We start from the raw sequence: 17,552 nt of genomic DNA, 5'->3' as shown, positions 1-17,552 counted from the left end.
TAGACCTTATAGTACAGCTATAACTATGCTAGCGAGAAAAACAAAATTTCTTCCGCCGTGGAGTTATATTTTTACGTTCGTTTCGTGATGTTGCACTCATGTGGAATAGAAATAATTACGACAAAAATTATACCTTTAAATAAATGATTAAATTCAGAAACGAGACATACCACATTAGCGAATTATAAGAAACTGAAATTTCATTAATTCATTCTACAGTTTTTAACATTCAAAAGTATCGACATATTCCAACTTCTCTCATTTCTCCATAACGAGTATATGGAGAAATGAGAGAAGTAAGCAAAATAAGAAATGTATAATATGTCGATACTTTTGAATGTTAAAAACTGTACGTCTAAGAAGTATATTTTGTTCGAAACTATCAAAAAAGTTTCTATTGACATCGTCAGCCTATTCTAAACAAGGCTGAATGAATGAAATGTAATTTGTCTTATAATTCGCTAATGTGAGACATGGTTTCTCTGTGCATTTAACTATTCAAATATCGTGAGACAACCTTAAAACCGATAACTCAAGAAACTTAATTCGGCTTCGCGCTATAATTGGAATTCAATTGTTCGCATTTTCAACCTGTGATCTTTCAATTTTGTAAATCCAAAATTCGAGAAGGGGATATTACGGTTCTGCTCTCAGTCAAAACATTTTTACATTTTCGAAAGAGTCACTACCCTGCAATGTTCTTCATGTTTCACCAAAAGCATTTTTTGGATGTGTTATGTCTTTCTTTATTTGTTTGCCTGGAGGATTATTCCCTTGACTGAAAGTCAGGGTCGTATGAAGGAAAATACCCTTAAATGTCCGTAACGCTAAGTTCACTTTGATATTTTGAAAATGTTCTACATTGGCAAAAAACGTTAAATACAGAAAACGTCCGTACACTTGTGGACTCGATAACTCGAGTAATTCTTTACCGATTTGCAAAATTTTGGTTTTAATCGATGGAGAATGAAAATCATGAGGTTAAGTTCGTAGATGGGCAATATTGGGGTAATGAGATGGGAGTAATTCTCAAGAGAATTTTATTCCTTGTTACCGCGATAACTTCCGTATATCAGATTTTCAAATTTTTTGTGTAATTCGACGAAGATTGAAATTCTTGAGGTTGAGTTTGCAGATGGATAATGTTAGAACAACGAGATGGGAGAAATTCTTCACAGACGCTTTTCCTTGTGGACTCGATAACTCGAGTAATTCTTTACCGATTTTCAAAATTTTGGTTTTAATCGACGGAGAATGAAAATCATGAGGTTAAGTTCGTGGATGGGCAATATTGGAGTAATGAGTTGGGAGTAATTCTCAAGAGAGTTTTTTACTTGTTACCGCGATAACTTCCATAATTCTTATCCGATTTTCAAAGATTTTGTCTTAATCGACGAAGATTGAACTCTTGAGGCTGAGTTTGCTGATGGATAATATTCGAACAACGAGATGGGAGATATTCTACACAGACGCTTTTTCTTGTTACCGCACGATAACTTGAGTAATTTTTACCCGATTTTCAAATTTTTTGTTTTAATTGACAGAGAATGACATATTGGAGTAGTGAGTTTGGAGTAATTGTAACGATAACTTGTTATACCACGACATTTTTGCAACGGATTTCCAGAAAAATTTCTTATTTGACGAGTAGTGAAATTCTGGTTTTCTGGTCTAACAGTTTAGAAGTACTTCCCAAAAGAGTTTTTGCTTGCTTGCTTGAGAAACCGATAGCTCGAGTAATTCTCAGAGGCTTCAAAAATCAATTTCGACCAGTAGCGAAATTCATGTGGTTAAACTCGAACATTGCAATTTAATTGGACTAGTAATCTGGGATATACGACAATTTTTGGGTGAAATCGTATTCTTAAAAGAATTTTTTTCGTTCCTAAAATGTTTGAACGAGTGTGAACTTTGCGGCCAGAGCGAAGCGAGGGCCGTAATTCACACGAGTTTTATTTTTTCAAGAGGTATGCAAGAAATACGCCGCCTTTTCAGCGCTTTTAGTAGACTCATATTAGGAGTTAAACGTACCTCGCTGGACCTTCCATTCATAGTGCTTTTTAGAAGACAATATAAACGACTCGTAATGGAGTAAAAGAGTAAAGAGTAAAACTATAATTTTGTGATCGTTTTTACAAGATATGGGAGAAATTATACTCAGACGCTTTTCCTTGTTATCGTGATAACTTAAGTAATTTTTGTAGATGGTTAATATTGGAGTAGTGAGGTTGGAGTAATTGGAATTGTAAACACAACTTGTTACGACATTTTTGCAACGGATTTCCAGAAAAATTTCTTATTCGACGAGTAAGTGAATCTGGATTTCTGGTCGAACAATCTAGAAGTCTAAAACAATCTTGCTTGCTTGATAACACGATAACTCGAGTAATTCTCAGAGGCTTCAAAAATTGCAGATTTGAAAATATGAAGTGTTTTCGACCAGTATCGTAATTCCTGAGGTTAAATTCGAACATTGGACTTTATTGGACTGGTAATCTGCGATATACGACAGTTTTTTTTCGTTCCTAAAGTGTTTGCACGAGTGTGAACTTTGCCAGAGCGAAGCGAGGGCCGTAATTCACATGAGTTTTTTTCACAGGCAAGAAATGCGCCACCTGTTCAGCGCTTTTAGTAGACTATATAGGAGACTCATATTAGGAGTAAGACATCGCTCGCTGGACCTACAACTCATAGCTCTTTTTGTTTCTTCAGGAAATTAAATAAATATGAGTAAAATGAAGCATGTGAATCTGCTGTTTTCTAAATAAAAGAGACATCACCTTTTCATGTGACTTTAGTTTTGTTATCTCAAAAACACCACCTCATTTAAAAATGGCTGGAAAACTAAGACTGGAATTATAGAAAGAAAAAAAAAGCCAGTCACGGGACCTGACCCACCCAAGAGGTGGGGCCTAGTTCAATTGTTATGCATATCTCGTTAGTGTTAGTAGTAAAAACCCCATATTTGTCTGTATTTGTTTGTATCAAGACAACGAAAATAATTTATTTTTTTAGCATAAAAATTGCTGCATACAGTTCTATCATGCTGTTGAAATGAATGTTTTGGTAGTGGCGGCTGGCGCAGATGGTTTGGGAGTGATGGTTGATGGGTGTTTTAATTTCCAAGCACGGTAATCCTCAATCGCCTTACACGTAGCAATTAAAAAGCAAGCCGAAAATAAAACCGTGCAACAGATGATGAAGGCGTCTATCACTAAAGATATTTCAGGACCGAAACGTGTAGCCACTTTATCTTCCAGTTCAGTTACACTTTTCATAATTCTCGCATCAGATCTGCTGCAGCTTATGCGTAAAAGATATTCGCTTTCACCGAAACCAATCACTTGGGCAATATGGTTCGATGTGAAATGTTCGTTGCTTTCCAAACCAGACGTTTCGTTTAGTTGCTGTTCTTTTTCGAAATGGCCAACTAGATGTTCACGTACGGATCTCTTCGGCAAAGTGGTGTCCCCGGCTATGACCACATCGTCGGTGAAAAATTGGCAGTTAGAGTCGATGGTCAGCAGTCCGTTTATTTGACTCGTTGTTTCGTAGATTTTCTTTCCTTCACACAGGTAGCGAATCTTGCTACTTTTTGGCATCGTTACAAGCCAAGTGTTGGGTTGCATAACTCTTATAAAAATGTCCGCGTAGTTACGAATGTACCGTTCGTCGCACCATTTCGGTATTCTGTACTTCAGCAATATCATAATTTCACATTCAGTCGATGTACGAACGGACATTGGTGGTGAAGTTTGTTTGCAAAGTGTTGCAGTCCCATTTCCAACCTGTCGACACTTTTTCAAGTCATCGACACTTAACACGACGTAATGCTCCTTGTGAGCATCGATAGCAATGACCTCGTGATTGGGGACAATAAAGCTGTAAATAGTACCGCTGACATTATTCAGTGCACTTGTTATCTTGAACAGAGTGAAGTAGTTTCCAGTCAGTTTCGCAATCAATGGAATCTTAAAAGTGATGAAAACTTGGTCTCCACATCGGGAAATTTCGGGCGTTAAGATATGAAGGAGTAAATGCACATTTTCCGATGCCAGTTGTACAGGAAAGCCCAAACCTTTTTCGCTGACAATGCTCCGAATGTTATTCAGTTCACTCAATAGAATGGATGTGGGTAGTATCGTCAGAACTGGTGCATTTGCGACTCCCACCAACGACATAAGGTTCAGGTATTGCTTCTGCTTTGATGCGAAATTGGTGAGAATCAGCAGTTGGTACGATATTATGTCTGGAATAGTTGTTCGTAATTGGAACAATCGGACGGCATTGACCGTTCCATTTCGTGCGGCAACAAGTGTGTTATGGACCTGGGACAGTTGGTTCGCAATATAGGCATCGATGGATTCATTATTTTTGGATAATTTCCGGACTGAATTCAACGTCGACATGACGTAAGATGTTTGTTCAGTTGCAGATGCGCTTGTTTCCACGCCATGTGCGGACATATTTGTAAATTCATTCAGAAACGTCGAATGATCGCTCGGCCAGTCATCTGACACCAGGTCGGAGAAGGCATTCCTTTTCGCTCGTTTATCTTTGCCCAACCATTGATTATCATTCGTGTCGATGTCAGCCATTAAAAAGTTTAATTTAAGCAGTGCCGGTCCACATCCCTCGTTGCCTTTTACCGAAGCATTTTTCTCCGCTTCAATTGACTTCAGCTCCTCACAGTAGTTCCTGATGTTGTAAACGACATATCGAATGTTACTCAGCTCGTTATGGTAATCGGTCAGATTTACATTCGAAACGATTTTCCATTCTTGGCTGTAGAAAATCACTTTGCCAGTATCCTCAAAATAAAGACCGGAGTTTCCATCAATAGCTTTTGTTCGGAATGGTTGATCATTTTGTCCGTATGTCAGCGATAGGAAGCTGATCAATGAAATTACGGCAATTGTTTGCGCAGCCATTTCGATAAATGGTTCCTGTAATGAGAGGAAAGATGGAAATTATTTTTTGAGGACAATCGAACTATCGGTCGACATTTGCCGATAATCAGTCGTTATTTACGATATCAGTCGATAAAACATTAGATTGACTTTTCGAAAATATCGATAATCGATTCGAAGGAAATAATCGATATTTTATCAATCCAATGAATTATCGAACATGCCTACTGCTAATTTAGAACTTGGTCAATTAGAACAAAATTCAAATAGAGTTTTAATCGAGAACTTTACATTTTGGTGCATCATTTTTCAATTGAATCGTATCGGGTCCTGAAATCTTCTGAATTTTTACGATATTTTTTCAAAGCAAGTTTTCTTTATTGACAAGCGAAAAAAAAAGACTGCTCACAGTGGCGCAGCCAGTAAAAAATCGATCTTTTGTTACGGACGGCTGTCATCTGTTATTGACAACAACAGCAATAATAAGCGACAAGCTCTGACTAATGAGGCTTTTTATAGCAAAAAGCATGTCTACAACAAACGAAGTAAAAGATTTCTGAAATCAAACTCTGAAAATCTTCGATCAAATGAAGTAATAGTGTTTCAACAGTAAAACTATTAATTTTGACAAAGTGTTGTATTGCTTTGACTTGACCAAAATTGTTGAAAAAATTTCTTTTATTCAACGAAGGGCGAACGAAACGTGTTACCGTTTACGATTCGTGACGTTTACAATCATAACGCGGACGAACAACAGGACAAAACGATGCTGATTTCGGCGTATCTCGCCATCATCAGTGCACCTATGTCTTGCGATGACTATGTGCATATCATCACGACACAAACTGAAGTGAGCAATCACTTCAATTGTACGAGCATTATATACACTTTTTCGTCATTTGTTAAAACTCTTTGTTTTGTTTTTTGTGCTATATCTCTCACATACAGCTTTTGTGGATCTCTCACATCCGACAATTTGTTTTTCGGTAATTTTAGTGACAATAAATAAATTGTTACTAAAACCGCGCAGAGTATGGCAGCCGTGATTGTAAACGGTAAAACGTTTCGTCACGAATCGTAAACGGTAACACGTTTCGTTCGCCCTTCGTTGAATAAAAAAAATGTTTTCAACATTTTTGGTCAAGTCAAAGCAATACAACACTTTGTCAATGTTGAATTACTGACCAAGCAATACAACAATTTTATTAATAATTGTATCGATGCTTTTTGAAGTTTGGCATCGCAGCTGTGGGTGGCGCCACGGCTGCCATACTCTGCGCGGTTTTAGTAACAATTTATTTATTGTCACTAAAATTACCGAAAAACAAATTGTCGGATGTGAGAGATCCACAAAAGCTGTATGTGAGAGATATAGCACAAAAAACAAAACAAAGAGTTTTAACAAATGACGAAAAAGTGTATAATGCTCGTACAATTGAAGTGATTGCTCACTTCAGTTTGTGTCGTGATGATATGCACATAGTCATCGCAAGACAAATTACTTTCTGGTATCATCTTTTAATGGTATCGATTAAATATATCGATTTCTTTTAATGTTTTGCACGAAGACAATGGGGCAAAACATTAAAACCGATCGTTTCACCTTAATGTTTTGCACCATTGTCTTCGTGCAAAACATTAGGACATAGGTGCACTGATGATGGCGTGTTACGCCGAAATCAGCATTGTTTTGTCCTGTTGTTCGTCCGCATTATGATTGTAAACGGTAAAACGTTTCGTCACGAATCGTAAACGGTAACACGTTTCGTTCGCCATTCGTTGAATAAAAGAAATTTTTTCAACAATTTTGGTCAAGTCAAAGCAATACAACACTTTGTCAATGTTGAATTACTGACCAAGCAATACAACAATTTTATTAAAAACTATTAATATGCTTGCCGTCTGTGACAGGTTAAAGTAATGAAGATAATTTATGAATTTTTGATAATTAAATTCTTACAATTCTGAAAAATTCTAAAATTTAATAACTTTTAGGAATTTTTGAAAAAATTTTCAGAATTTATTCTTAAAAATTCTTAAATTTTCTCTACAAAAACATTTTTAGAAATGGGAAATATATTTTCACAGAAACAAACATTCACTAAACGAACACCACCGATTCAATGCTTAAATTTTTCACAATTCACAGCAAAAATACACAAAATACATATTTAAGTACTGTACCTGACTTCTCACTTAATGTTGTCGATGGTCTGCTCTGCTAATTTGAACTAACCGACAACTTATTATTAACTGAATGGAAGATTTTCGTCTAGTTTGATTTTTAACAAAATCGAAAAAGTACCACCACCACCACCAACCAACGCGATTCACTATGCGAAATATGAAAAATGGTACCCCCTCTCTAAATGTTATGTACCCTTATGTGAAAATAAAATTGAACACATCTGTTCATATACGGCGTCCTTTCTACCTGGCTGTTTATGTCGCCAATAAATATGATCTTTATGATGCATATGGCGACGAAACAACAAGATCCCATTTTGTGTGTACCTATCGGCACATTTTCCCTATTTTGTAAGTCAGGTAGAAGTTACACCGAACCTGGTCAAAATTGAAACAAAGTAAATAAATCCATAAACGCAAAACTTGGTAATATTGCACTGACACAAGCAACAACATAATTTTTTTGCGATAGTTTTCAGGTGAGATGACGAATGAATGGCATGCAATTCATTATAAGTCAAACCGGAAATTAGAAGTCGGCTTTCCGTTTTTGTTATTTATGATAGAGAAAAAATCATAAAATTTGAACGAAACCTACTACCTTCATGCACCTGATTCACCTGATTTGGATATGTGTTTGGAGAGAATTTTTCGAATCTTTCGAAATTCCAAAATATGTCTCTTCCTCGTCAAAGGACTTACATTGAGAAAATAGAAAATTTAGGAGTCAGCTCCGATTAATCGATCTTCCGTTCTCCGACTCAAACAACATATGCAAACGGCGGTTTTCGATTTTCAACTCTGCTTTCTTTCTCTTTCAGTGGCCAATCAAATGAAAAGCAATTTTTAAAAGATTTCGTAAGTGCTGCACCGGGATCGTCAGGTGCTCGTCTTGCCGCTTGGCTACAGCCGGAACCTCGTCTTGATCCGAATAAATGTGAACTAAAACCGATTCAAGAGCCGGTTCGCTACGGCTGGCCCACTCAACTGAGCATAATATGCAGAGATCAGTATGGCGATGCAGTGTACATACCCGATCTGAAGGTTTGTTTCCATTTCATTCATTTGATTGTTCGAGCTATTAAATGTGTCTCATGACTGTTGATTTGTTGATGATTAGATTGAAATCAAGGCTACTCCATCTGGCGGAGTAATTAATGGAGGTCGTAAGCCGATAAAGAAAAATAAATCAATCGACCTTACGGTCAGAGGCGCTACTGGGCCACCGAAAATTGCATATGAACCGACAATCAAAGACAAAATGTGCTTTAACGCAATAACGTTCATGAAGGTTGGACAAGTTTCAAAAATTGTTTTGTTCGTGTCTAAGTCTAAACTCATTTTGTAGCCTTTCCTCCACTACTCATTCGAGGAGCTTCGATTTTACAATCCCAATCAAACACGAGTAACCGAAACACTCTACGCACATGCTATGAGTGACTGGACTTTCGGCGCGGTGTGGACACCGAGTTCGGTTGGAAATTTTTGTCTAACAATTTCCATAGACGGTGTTGCACTCGAAGAGGTCTACCGTGTGGATGTTAAAGAGGCTGGCATTCCACCACCGCCACAAAAACCGTGCATTAAGAAGACCCAACCACCGAACAAACTGAGAAAATTTGTATCGTCACATTCAGCTGGTCTGCGAATCCGTTCACATCCCACACTGCAGTCAGAACAGGTCGGAATTGTGGAAATGGATGGCATCATATCGTTCATTGACGAGGTCGAAAACGACGATGGAGTCTGGGTGCGTCTATCAACCGAATCGATTCGTCAGCATTGCACGATCGGTCGGTATCCGCCGGAAGCATGGTGTCTTCAGTATAATCAGCACTTAGGAAAGACTCTTCTTCATCCGGTAATAGAACCACAGGCGAAAATCATGTTGGCTCGCATTCGAAACAGCAGTCAGAGTTCTCTCGATGTGAACGAATTAACTATTGATTCGGACGATATTACTGTACCAGTAGGCTCGCCGATGAAGAAGGTATGTGTGCATACAACTATTTGATGTGTTATAACCAGAGTAATGTCTCAATTCTCTTACAGTTCATTCCGATACTCGGACCAAATGCGCTTGTATTTACGCAAATAGGTGCCACCTCGTCGTTTCCGATAGACTCATCCGAGAGCACCGATCAGCACGAAACAAAATCGGACGATGATTCGAAGACATATGACGATCAAACCGAACGAATCGATGACTACAGTTCAGCAATTGGTTTCATTCAGACCTCTAGCAGTAGTCGGGATGACGACGATAAGCGGTCAACGCAAACAGGAGGTTCAAATATGCGAAACAATTCGTCGGGAAGCAGTCTATCGATCAGTCCGAATCAATCGAATATCGGTAATACACTTGCCGGCGTAGTTGGCGGAGGTGCCAGCAAGCTGCAGGCCTTACACAAATGGTTCAAGGGCGACAGTTTCGATGGGAAAGACTTTTCAAAAAAACGAAACGAACTGTCCGAATTTGCATCGGTTTCGGTTCGAGATTTGGTGAAGGCTATCGGTGGACCCGTTAGCAATGGAAATGAATCGATGGCACCGCATCACAGCCGTAGTTCGAGTCCTGTCGCCGTTCCGATAGGTTTGTTGAGAGTGATATGTAACCATTGTGGGCGAGGTAGATTTTATTCGTTGCTGATTTTCAGGTCGATTTGATCAGCTTCCCACTCATGGCGGTAGTTGCAGCAAGTCCGTTGAGATATCGGATACTTCGATTTTGGTTAGCACGTTGGTCAAGGATTTGAGTCAGTCACCCAGTCAGAGTAGTTTTCGTGACGTAAGTTGACACTGATGATACGTTTGCCAGACCGTAATAAATCTTTAAAATGAAACAGGAAGCCGAACCCGAATCGTATTCCTTCGTTGATTCCCACTCATCACAAACTGACGATAGGACGGCACAGACTGTGCGAACAGTAAATTTTGCCAATACACCAAAGCACAGTCCACGTAAAATGCGAAACAAACGCAGCGTTCAGGGTAAATCCATTTATTTTTCACTTTTCTGTTTCCATAAACCCTACATGCGGACTTGCAGGCTACTTTTGTAACAATTCACCGTCGGCGGATACGAAAGAAAATGATCAACATGCTGGTGGCAAGATAAATTTCAACAGCGAACAGAAGAACAGCATGCGCGATCATAACAACGATATTAACAATTCGGTAAATGCGGATATGGGCAGAACGATAAAACGGGCCCTACCATCGTCGTTGGCCGAAAGTTTACGCGCTGTTTTCGCTGCATTTCTCTGGCACGAAGGTAGCAAAAGAAAATTTGAAAAAAAAAACTTTTGACCGGAAGACAATGTGAACCGGCTGATTTTACAGGTATCGTTCATGATGCTATGGCCTGTTCGTCGTTTCTTAAGTTTCATCCGACACTTCCGAAGAACGGGGCATTTATTACGAATCCTGGTCTGGATGCAGCCGGTGATCAGGTGTTGTTGTCAAAGTAAGCGATTCCTTTCAGAACTAAAGGGCGAAACATGGCCGGTTTCCTCCGATTCCGATTTTGTCTGACCCGTGTTCAATTTACTCACAACAGAGAACAAAGAGCTCAGCAGAGATATTCCGTTGAAGTGGCAAATGCTGGCAACTATCTGAACATTCGACCATCGACACTGGAAACGCTCACCAAATCGGGAAATTCAAGTGTTCACAATCGTCGTTTTCGAAAAAATGGAACTGAAGTAATTGTGACGACGTCGAATCGAATTGACTGTGTAACCGAACCACATTTTTTTTCTCGTCTTTGTGTCATTATTGCAGGAACAACCGAAACTGCACGCTCTGCCCGAACTGATGATAGTCTGTCCGCCAGCGTTGAAATGTCTGGTTTACTTATGGGATCAATTGAGTAGCAATTGCATTCAGGTGGTTCAAAGTGCGGCATCCGATTTGCTAAAGGACATACACAATCCACATGTCATGCTGAATCACCGCAATGATCAGAACATTTGCGACGATTCCAAGAAAAATAAAAAGAAGAAGAAAGGTAAGGCGATGGGAGAGTGGTGGTCGGGGTCGAGAAGCCAACTAATTTGTTTCCATTTCGCAGAAGAGTGCACTTATTGTGAGCTGTGTGACATGTACATTCCCATTCCTGTCACGTACCATATGCGTTCCGTACATCCTGGTTGTGGTAAACCGGCCAAAGGTAAATTGTTAGATAGAATATGGTGTGGTGGACGGTGTGGGCTTAAGACATTCATAATTCTGTCTTTGCATTTTGTTGTCATTTTATTTTAACAATTTGATTTCATGACGCCCTGATCGGCGGTGATGGTACTCATGCTTTACTAACTATGCGTTCATTTTATACCTTCCAATCAGGTAAAGGTTACAATGCTGTTGGGGCATTTTGCGAGGGTTGGGCTGGTAATTGTGGTGAAGGTGGAAAGGGTGCTTCAAGCTGGTATTTAATGTGTGAGCGGTGTAGAGAAAAGTAACTTTGTGTTTGTCTTTCCGCTTCGAAATTCGCTTCTGACGTTTTCGCTTTTTTATTTCTGTGACATCAGGTACTTGGTGCGATTCATCAATATCAATAACATCAACAACACCACCACCAACAACATACAAACGTACTCATCCACCAATAAGTTAGAGAACTTATTCAGTCTGCATTGCAATATGATTTTGAATTCGGAAGTGTATTCGATGATGAAGGAAAATTCATTGTTCCTGTTGGAATTGTCGTCCACCGGCTCCGGTGGCCTAATTGGCAATCAGAAGCGATCGCCGCAACAAATGCCCGTCGTGACCGAAACGCAATTGCATCAAATTGCATCGGATTTGAATAAACCGAGTACAAGCCGCGGTGATATCAATTCGAGTGTCCGCAACAGCAAGGTCATGTTGGCATACAATTGTAGAGATGCTGCGGGGAAAGGACCAGTTTCATCGACGCCATACCGACGATCTGATATTCCGTCGTGTGTATCACCTGAACTGCTATGGCAAGCGCCGGATACGTTTTCTTGTTTAGAGTCGTTGGGTGCATCGGCGACCAATGATACACCTTACACCATATTCGGGCTGAATTCCACGGACAATGGATTTGAGAGGGTAAGGAGATCTGATATAATCGTGCATACCGAACAGGCTGCAATCACTTTTCTATTCAACGCAGCCTCTTTCCGAAATTTCAATTGACTCAATGGATCGAAGTGGTGTCCTCACCAATTCCATTACAAACACGAATTCGTTGTCTCGATTCCATCGAAGTATGTCCATGGGACAGGGTTGGCCGAATCAAAGCATAACGTCGAAGTACATGCAAGGTAACGACAACGTATCGGGACAGAATTCGAAAGTAATTTTACGAAGAAGAAATAACTCAACATGTGACGGTATGTCTGGCAGTCGTCCTAGAGATCTTGCACAAGAAAATGAAATAAAAAAATTGTTTTGCAGATGGCGGTTCCTTGCTTCTGTGCCATCCATCGGAAAATTTGCGCAAGCTCGTTCCCGAATCGGTATTCCAGGTGTCATCGAATGTTACTACCCAAAATAAAATCAAAACCGACGTTACACTGGAACCGCACGAAAACGAGCAAGTAATTCCGAATCACGTGACAAATGCAAGGACCAAAAACTCTGCCTTTGTCCGCAATGAGAACGTTCCATCATCGTCGGCCGATGCAAATCGTCGAACGAACAGATCGGAAAGGAATTCGGGGACACCATACAAGTCCAACAATATCGACCAGAATGTTTGCCTACTATCCCGTCCTTCGATGGTATTCATCATGGAGCAGCACAATTTGGACAAACTTCGTAACTCGTTGAAACGGAGCTTGCGTGTCGCAACGGCTCGAATATATTCACTGCAAGCACTGAACTGGCTAATGCGATCAGTAACTCAAACGTCTTGTTTGCATGATTTGATGTGGTGGTTCGTGAGCTCATTGAAACCGGCTGTGTTGGACGATTCATCCAAAAATGATGAGACGGTATGAGTCAAGGTGGTCAACAACGATTGCACGTTTAACTAATCACTTCTCCTCACAGGAACAAGCGTTGGAGCATCCCATTTCGTCGACGCAAATGTGCGGTAAGATTTCGCTGCTACTGACACAAAGCTTTCACACTTATCTGCAAACGGTGGCCGATCTAACGTTGCTGCTTCCGCCCGGGTCATCGTTGCAACAAATTGCCATCCAGTGCTTTGGTATCAAATTTAGACAAGCGGATCATCAATTTTTGCACAGGTCAGTTCATGTCAGACCTGCTTGACACACCGAACTAGCCGAATCAAAATAAACAAAAAAAAAACGTCTCCATCCCACAGGTCGCACGTGTTCGGCAACATTTCAAAGATCTTATCCCGATCCGACGAACAGAATGAGGAAATGTTGTTACTATCGTCAGCGGCTATGCTCGAATCGAATCCGAATTTCTGGGTGCCACATTTGAGTGTCAATCACGAGACAAGAGTGTCGAATTTGATGGACCTGGCCGGCATGTTCGAGATAACAGTTTCGTCCCGACAAACGATGGTCGGATCGCTAACGGACGGTTCAACGGAAACGTTCTGGGAAAGTGACGAAGAGGATCGCAACAAGGCGAAAATCATCGAAATTTCGATGAACAAACTGAGTTTCGTGTGCAAAATGATATTCGTTCATATCGACAACAGCCGGGACATTCAGAACAAGGTGACGAATGTGAGTTTCTATGCTGGCCCATCACTGGGAGACACAATACTGGTGAAAAGCGTGGAAGTGGATTCGAAGGCTGGAACATGGATCTCGACGAACCTTCGAGGTAATTTAGACAACAACACACCGCACGTCAAGCGTACGAATATTTTGTTCTGCCCTTTATTTCAGACGATTCATGGACACATTTTCGCCTCGAATTCCGTGGATCGGAGAACACGCTCAGGGTGCGTCAAATAAAAATTCTCGGATTACCGACGTCATTGGAGGAGGTCCACCAACGACACAATAAACTGACGAATGCATTCCAAATTCAACAACGGAATTGTGAAGCAGAAACCTTGCGAGTATTTCGACTGATTACAGCTCAAGTAAAACCGGGAAAGATTGACGGATTGTCGGCTTGGACTCTTATCGATTCTGTTTTGTTGCTTCCAGGTATTCGGAAAACTAATTCTTGGCACCGAACATCAAACAGAAAATGTGAATCTAACAGCAAACGCTGGCATGGAATCCAGTGCCACATCGTTACTGGCCGATTCGTTGGATTTGCGTGAGCATATGGTTGGAATACTCTTCAGTCGCAGCAAATTGAGCCATTTGCAGAAACAGGTCATCGTGCACATAGTCCATGCGATTCGCAAAGAAACACAACGGGCTAAAGAGGAATGGGAAATTCTGAACGCAACGACGAATGTTAATAATGTTCCGCTGGGCAACGTCGACGAAAAGAGCGATTCAAGCAGCGAGAATTCCAGAGCACCCGACACATATTGTTTCGAAATGTTGAGCATGGTGTTGGCACTGTCAGGGAGTACGGTCGGTAGATCCTATCTGTCCCACCAATATTCTTTGTTGAAGGATCTGTTGAGCCTTTTGCACACCGGAAGCGATCGAGTTCAACGCCAAGTGACATTGTTGTTGCGTCGCATTCTTCCCGAAATAACTCCCGACAATCTGGCCGACATTTTGGGTATTCGCGTTATGCCACCGAATGACTTTAGCATTGTCAATCAGAGCAGTCATGCGTTCGACATGAATCGACTGGGAATCATTGACATTTTTCTGGCTGTTATCGCCAAAGCTCTGCAACTGCAAATCAAAATCAAAAATGTCACCGCACCGATGGCCAACAAACAGATTACGACGGTAAAACTGTGCAATTGCATCGACTTGAACGTTTACAGTTTAAGGAGCGGCGAACAGAACATCGATGAGGTGACGGAACATTTGTTTGACTTTGGTATTGGCGAGAACTCGTCGTTGCGGAACTTGAACGATGAACATTTCGGCAATAAGGACGAGAAAAACTTGAATCAACTTTGGTTCATGAAAGGTTCCATATCAGTGAAGCAGGCAGAGAATATCATAGGGATAATCAGAGACATGGCCGGGGTAAGTTTCTTTGGTTTTATTGTGAAACGGATCTGAGAGAGAAAATTTATTTCCTCAATCTTTCGTCACGTACATTTGATTGGACAGTAGCAATGAAAGTGAAACGCTGAAGCTTTAGCCTGATAGTTTTATAGTGCGATGGACGAAAAGTGTCCTTAACTCAGAATTTTCAAGCATTTCGAATCGACCGAGTTCTTTAACGAATATCTCACTTCAGGGAAAATTCTCCGACAAATGGTCATTGGTGACCAAGGCCGCTATAGCTGAATCAATTTTGAATCTGACCAGATTGGAAGAAGTATTTCGGACGAACGAGAATTGCATAAAAACGGCAACATTGTGGCTGGCCTTAGCTAGTCTCTGTGTCTTGGACAAAGATCATGTGGAGAGGTGAGTTCTCTATTGGAATGCTTATAACTCCCCGCGATTCTGTAATGGTTAATTTGTCCGCAAATCTCCCCAGACTATCGTCCGGTCAATGGTCAAAATCATCGGAAACTCGACCACACTGTTCAAACCACGATGATGGCATAACACCAGCGGTCATTCAGTGTGAAGTTTGCGGATCGTTGTGCGGTGATTGCGATCGATTCTTGCACTTGAATCGGAAAACGCGTACACATCACCGAACGCTGTGTAAAGAAGAGGAAGAGGCAATCAGAGTCGAATTGCACGAAAGTTGCGGTCGTACGAAATTGTTTTGGTTGCTCGCACTAGCTGATTCGAAGACATTGAAAGCGATGGTCGAGTTTCGGGATGGCAACAATGCCATCATCTCCGGACCGTCGAGTTCGATCGGCCGTTGCCGTTTCTGTGGTGTGACGGGTAATTCAGGATTGTTGGCTATCGGAAATGTTTGTGCCAATGCTGAATGTCAAGTGCATGCGGCTAACACTTGCACCAGAAGTAAGCAATGCGGCCATCCGTGCGGAGGAGTTATCAACGAAACAAAGTGTTTGCCATGCTTACAAACGATGTGCAACGATGGAGAACCGTTGCCTGGGCCGAAATTGACACAGGATGCGGACGACATGTGCATGATTTGCTTCGTCGAAGCGCTGTCGTGTGCTCCAGCAATACAATTGGATTGCGGTCATGTGTTCCACTACCATTGTTGCAAAGAGGTTCTGCAGAAAGGGTGGAGCGGACCGAGAATCACATTCGGTTTTTCGCAGTGTCCCATTTGCAAGGTAAATTTGATTCGCTGAGCTTTCGGACGTTTCATTCGTTAACCCTCTGTTCAATGTCTCACAGATTGACATCACCCATACGCTGCTGAATGAAGTCTTGGAACCAATAATCAGCTTAAAGACTGATGTCAGGCGGAAGGCAATGATGCGGTGAGTTGTGTGAATGGGCTGAAGAAATCCAAATTTTTTTCAAATTCTCATATTTTACCAAAAGGTTGGAGTATGAAGGGATCATGAAGAGTACGGATCACAGAGACTTGACACAGTATGCCATGGACAGGTACGCGTACTACGTTTGCTTCAAATGTAAAAAGGTACTGTCAAAACTCCCCATTCCGAAAACGGTCGATTGATTTTGTTCCTTCACTTGTCTTTCGATAGGCTTACTACGGCGGCGAAGCACGCTGTGACGCTGAAATGGGCGACAAATTCGATCCAGAAGAATTGGTTTGCGGTGGTTGCAGTGATGTGGCCCGCGCCCAGATGTGTCCGAAGCATGGCACCGATTTTCTGGAATACAAATGCCGCTACTGCTGCTCGGTGGCCGTATTCTTTTGCTTCGGTACAACGCATTTCTGTGATACGTGCCACGACGATTTTCAACGGTTGACGAACATAGTGAAAAGTAAGTTACCCAGATGTCCGGCTGGACCGAAGGCGAAGCAGTTGTTGGGCGAAGACTGTCCACTGCATGTAGTGCATCCACCGACTGGCGAAGAATTTGCACTAGGCTGTGGAATTTGTAGGAATGCTCACACATTTTGAAATAATTGTCGCGCCTTTATGATTGATATTTAGACACGCGTAAGAAAGCAAAAAATTTATAATTTCGTTTGATCTCAGTGCCAGTTAAGCATTTAAAAAATTTTTTATCATTTTTTTAAGACTGAATCTTTGCACATTTTCAAGATTAATCTCATGTAATTCGTTGTAATAAATATTGTACCGGAAATCAGCTGTGTGTGTTTGATTGGGTTGTCATTTTTTGGTGAGCTACACGGGAAGGAAGAATTGGACATTTTTCTCAAACTTCTTCAATTCGAAGGGCACATCTGTCGACTTATTCAAAAATATTGAAAACATCCCCGAAGAATCGGTATTATGAACCGATATGTGAAACGGTAAAGTTCCACATTGTACCAACTGATGGAGATTTGTTGGTCTTAAATGAACTAGGCCCCACCTCTTGGGTGGGT

General features: G+C 41.0%; 2 protein-coding genes across 3 annotated transcripts in view; one reads left to right on the top strand and one right to left on the bottom strand.

Annotated features, from left to right (window-relative positions):
* LOC119069621 (E3 ubiquitin-protein ligase highwire) overlaps positions 1 to 17,309 on the top strand; it is a 74,017-nt gene extending 56,708 nt beyond the window's left edge. The window contains exons 19-42 of one of the 2 annotated variants that reach the window (XM_037173714.1): positions 7,919 to 8,141; positions 8,218 to 8,388; positions 8,446 to 9,087; positions 9,150 to 9,690; positions 9,755 to 9,885; positions 9,944 to 10,088; positions 10,147 to 10,371; positions 10,440 to 10,563; positions 10,657 to 10,801; positions 10,881 to 11,106; positions 11,170 to 11,268; positions 11,445 to 11,556; positions 11,630 to 12,176; positions 12,241 to 12,460; positions 12,525 to 13,063; positions 13,122 to 13,321; positions 13,402 to 13,877; positions 13,943 to 14,142; positions 14,210 to 15,166; positions 15,384 to 15,556; positions 15,630 to 16,356; positions 16,421 to 16,506; positions 16,571 to 16,670; positions 16,738 to 17,309. In XM_037173714.1, coding sequence (XP_037029609.1) covers positions 7,919 to 8,141; positions 8,218 to 8,388; positions 8,446 to 9,087; positions 9,150 to 9,690; positions 9,755 to 9,885; positions 9,944 to 10,088; positions 10,147 to 10,371; positions 10,440 to 10,563; positions 10,657 to 10,801; positions 10,881 to 11,106; positions 11,170 to 11,268; positions 11,445 to 11,556; positions 11,630 to 12,176; positions 12,241 to 12,460; positions 12,525 to 13,063; positions 13,122 to 13,321; positions 13,402 to 13,877; positions 13,943 to 14,142; positions 14,210 to 15,166; positions 15,384 to 15,556; positions 15,630 to 16,356; positions 16,421 to 16,506; positions 16,571 to 16,670; positions 16,738 to 17,121 — 7,393 coding nt within the window. In that variant the 3' untranslated portion in view covers positions 17,122 to 17,309. Of the gene's footprint in view, positions 1 to 7,918; positions 8,142 to 8,217; positions 8,389 to 8,445; positions 9,088 to 9,149; positions 9,691 to 9,754; positions 9,886 to 9,943; positions 10,089 to 10,146; positions 10,372 to 10,439; positions 10,564 to 10,656; positions 10,802 to 10,880; positions 11,269 to 11,444; positions 11,557 to 11,629; positions 12,177 to 12,240; positions 12,461 to 12,524; positions 13,064 to 13,121; positions 13,322 to 13,401; positions 13,878 to 13,942; positions 14,143 to 14,209; positions 15,167 to 15,383; positions 15,557 to 15,629; positions 16,357 to 16,420; positions 16,507 to 16,570; positions 16,671 to 16,737 lie in introns of both variants that reach the window. The other variant, XM_037173713.1, reaches the window with a different exon arrangement.
* LOC119069623 lies at positions 2,971 to 7,224 on the bottom strand. Its single transcript, XM_037173722.1, has 2 exons — positions 7,095 to 7,224; positions 2,971 to 4,946 (listed from the first exon to the last, which is right to left on the bottom strand). Exon 2 carries the CDS (start codon positions 4,929 to 4,931, stop codon positions 3,042 to 3,044), a length of 1,890 nt encoding a protein of 629 aa, XP_037029617.1. The 5' UTR covers positions 4,932 to 4,946; positions 7,095 to 7,224; the 3' UTR covers positions 2,971 to 3,041.
* Positions 17,310 to 17,552: the final 243 nt, after the last annotated feature.

This window comes from Bradysia coprophila (genome assembly GCF_014529535.1).
Source record: "Bradysia coprophila strain Holo2 chromosome X unlocalized genomic scaffold, BU_Bcop_v1 contig_38, whole genome shotgun sequence".
NCBI classification, from domain to species: domain Eukaryota; kingdom Metazoa; phylum Arthropoda; class Insecta; order Diptera; family Sciaridae; genus Bradysia; species Bradysia coprophila.
This window is presented reverse-complemented; position numbering and strand designations above follow the sequence as displayed.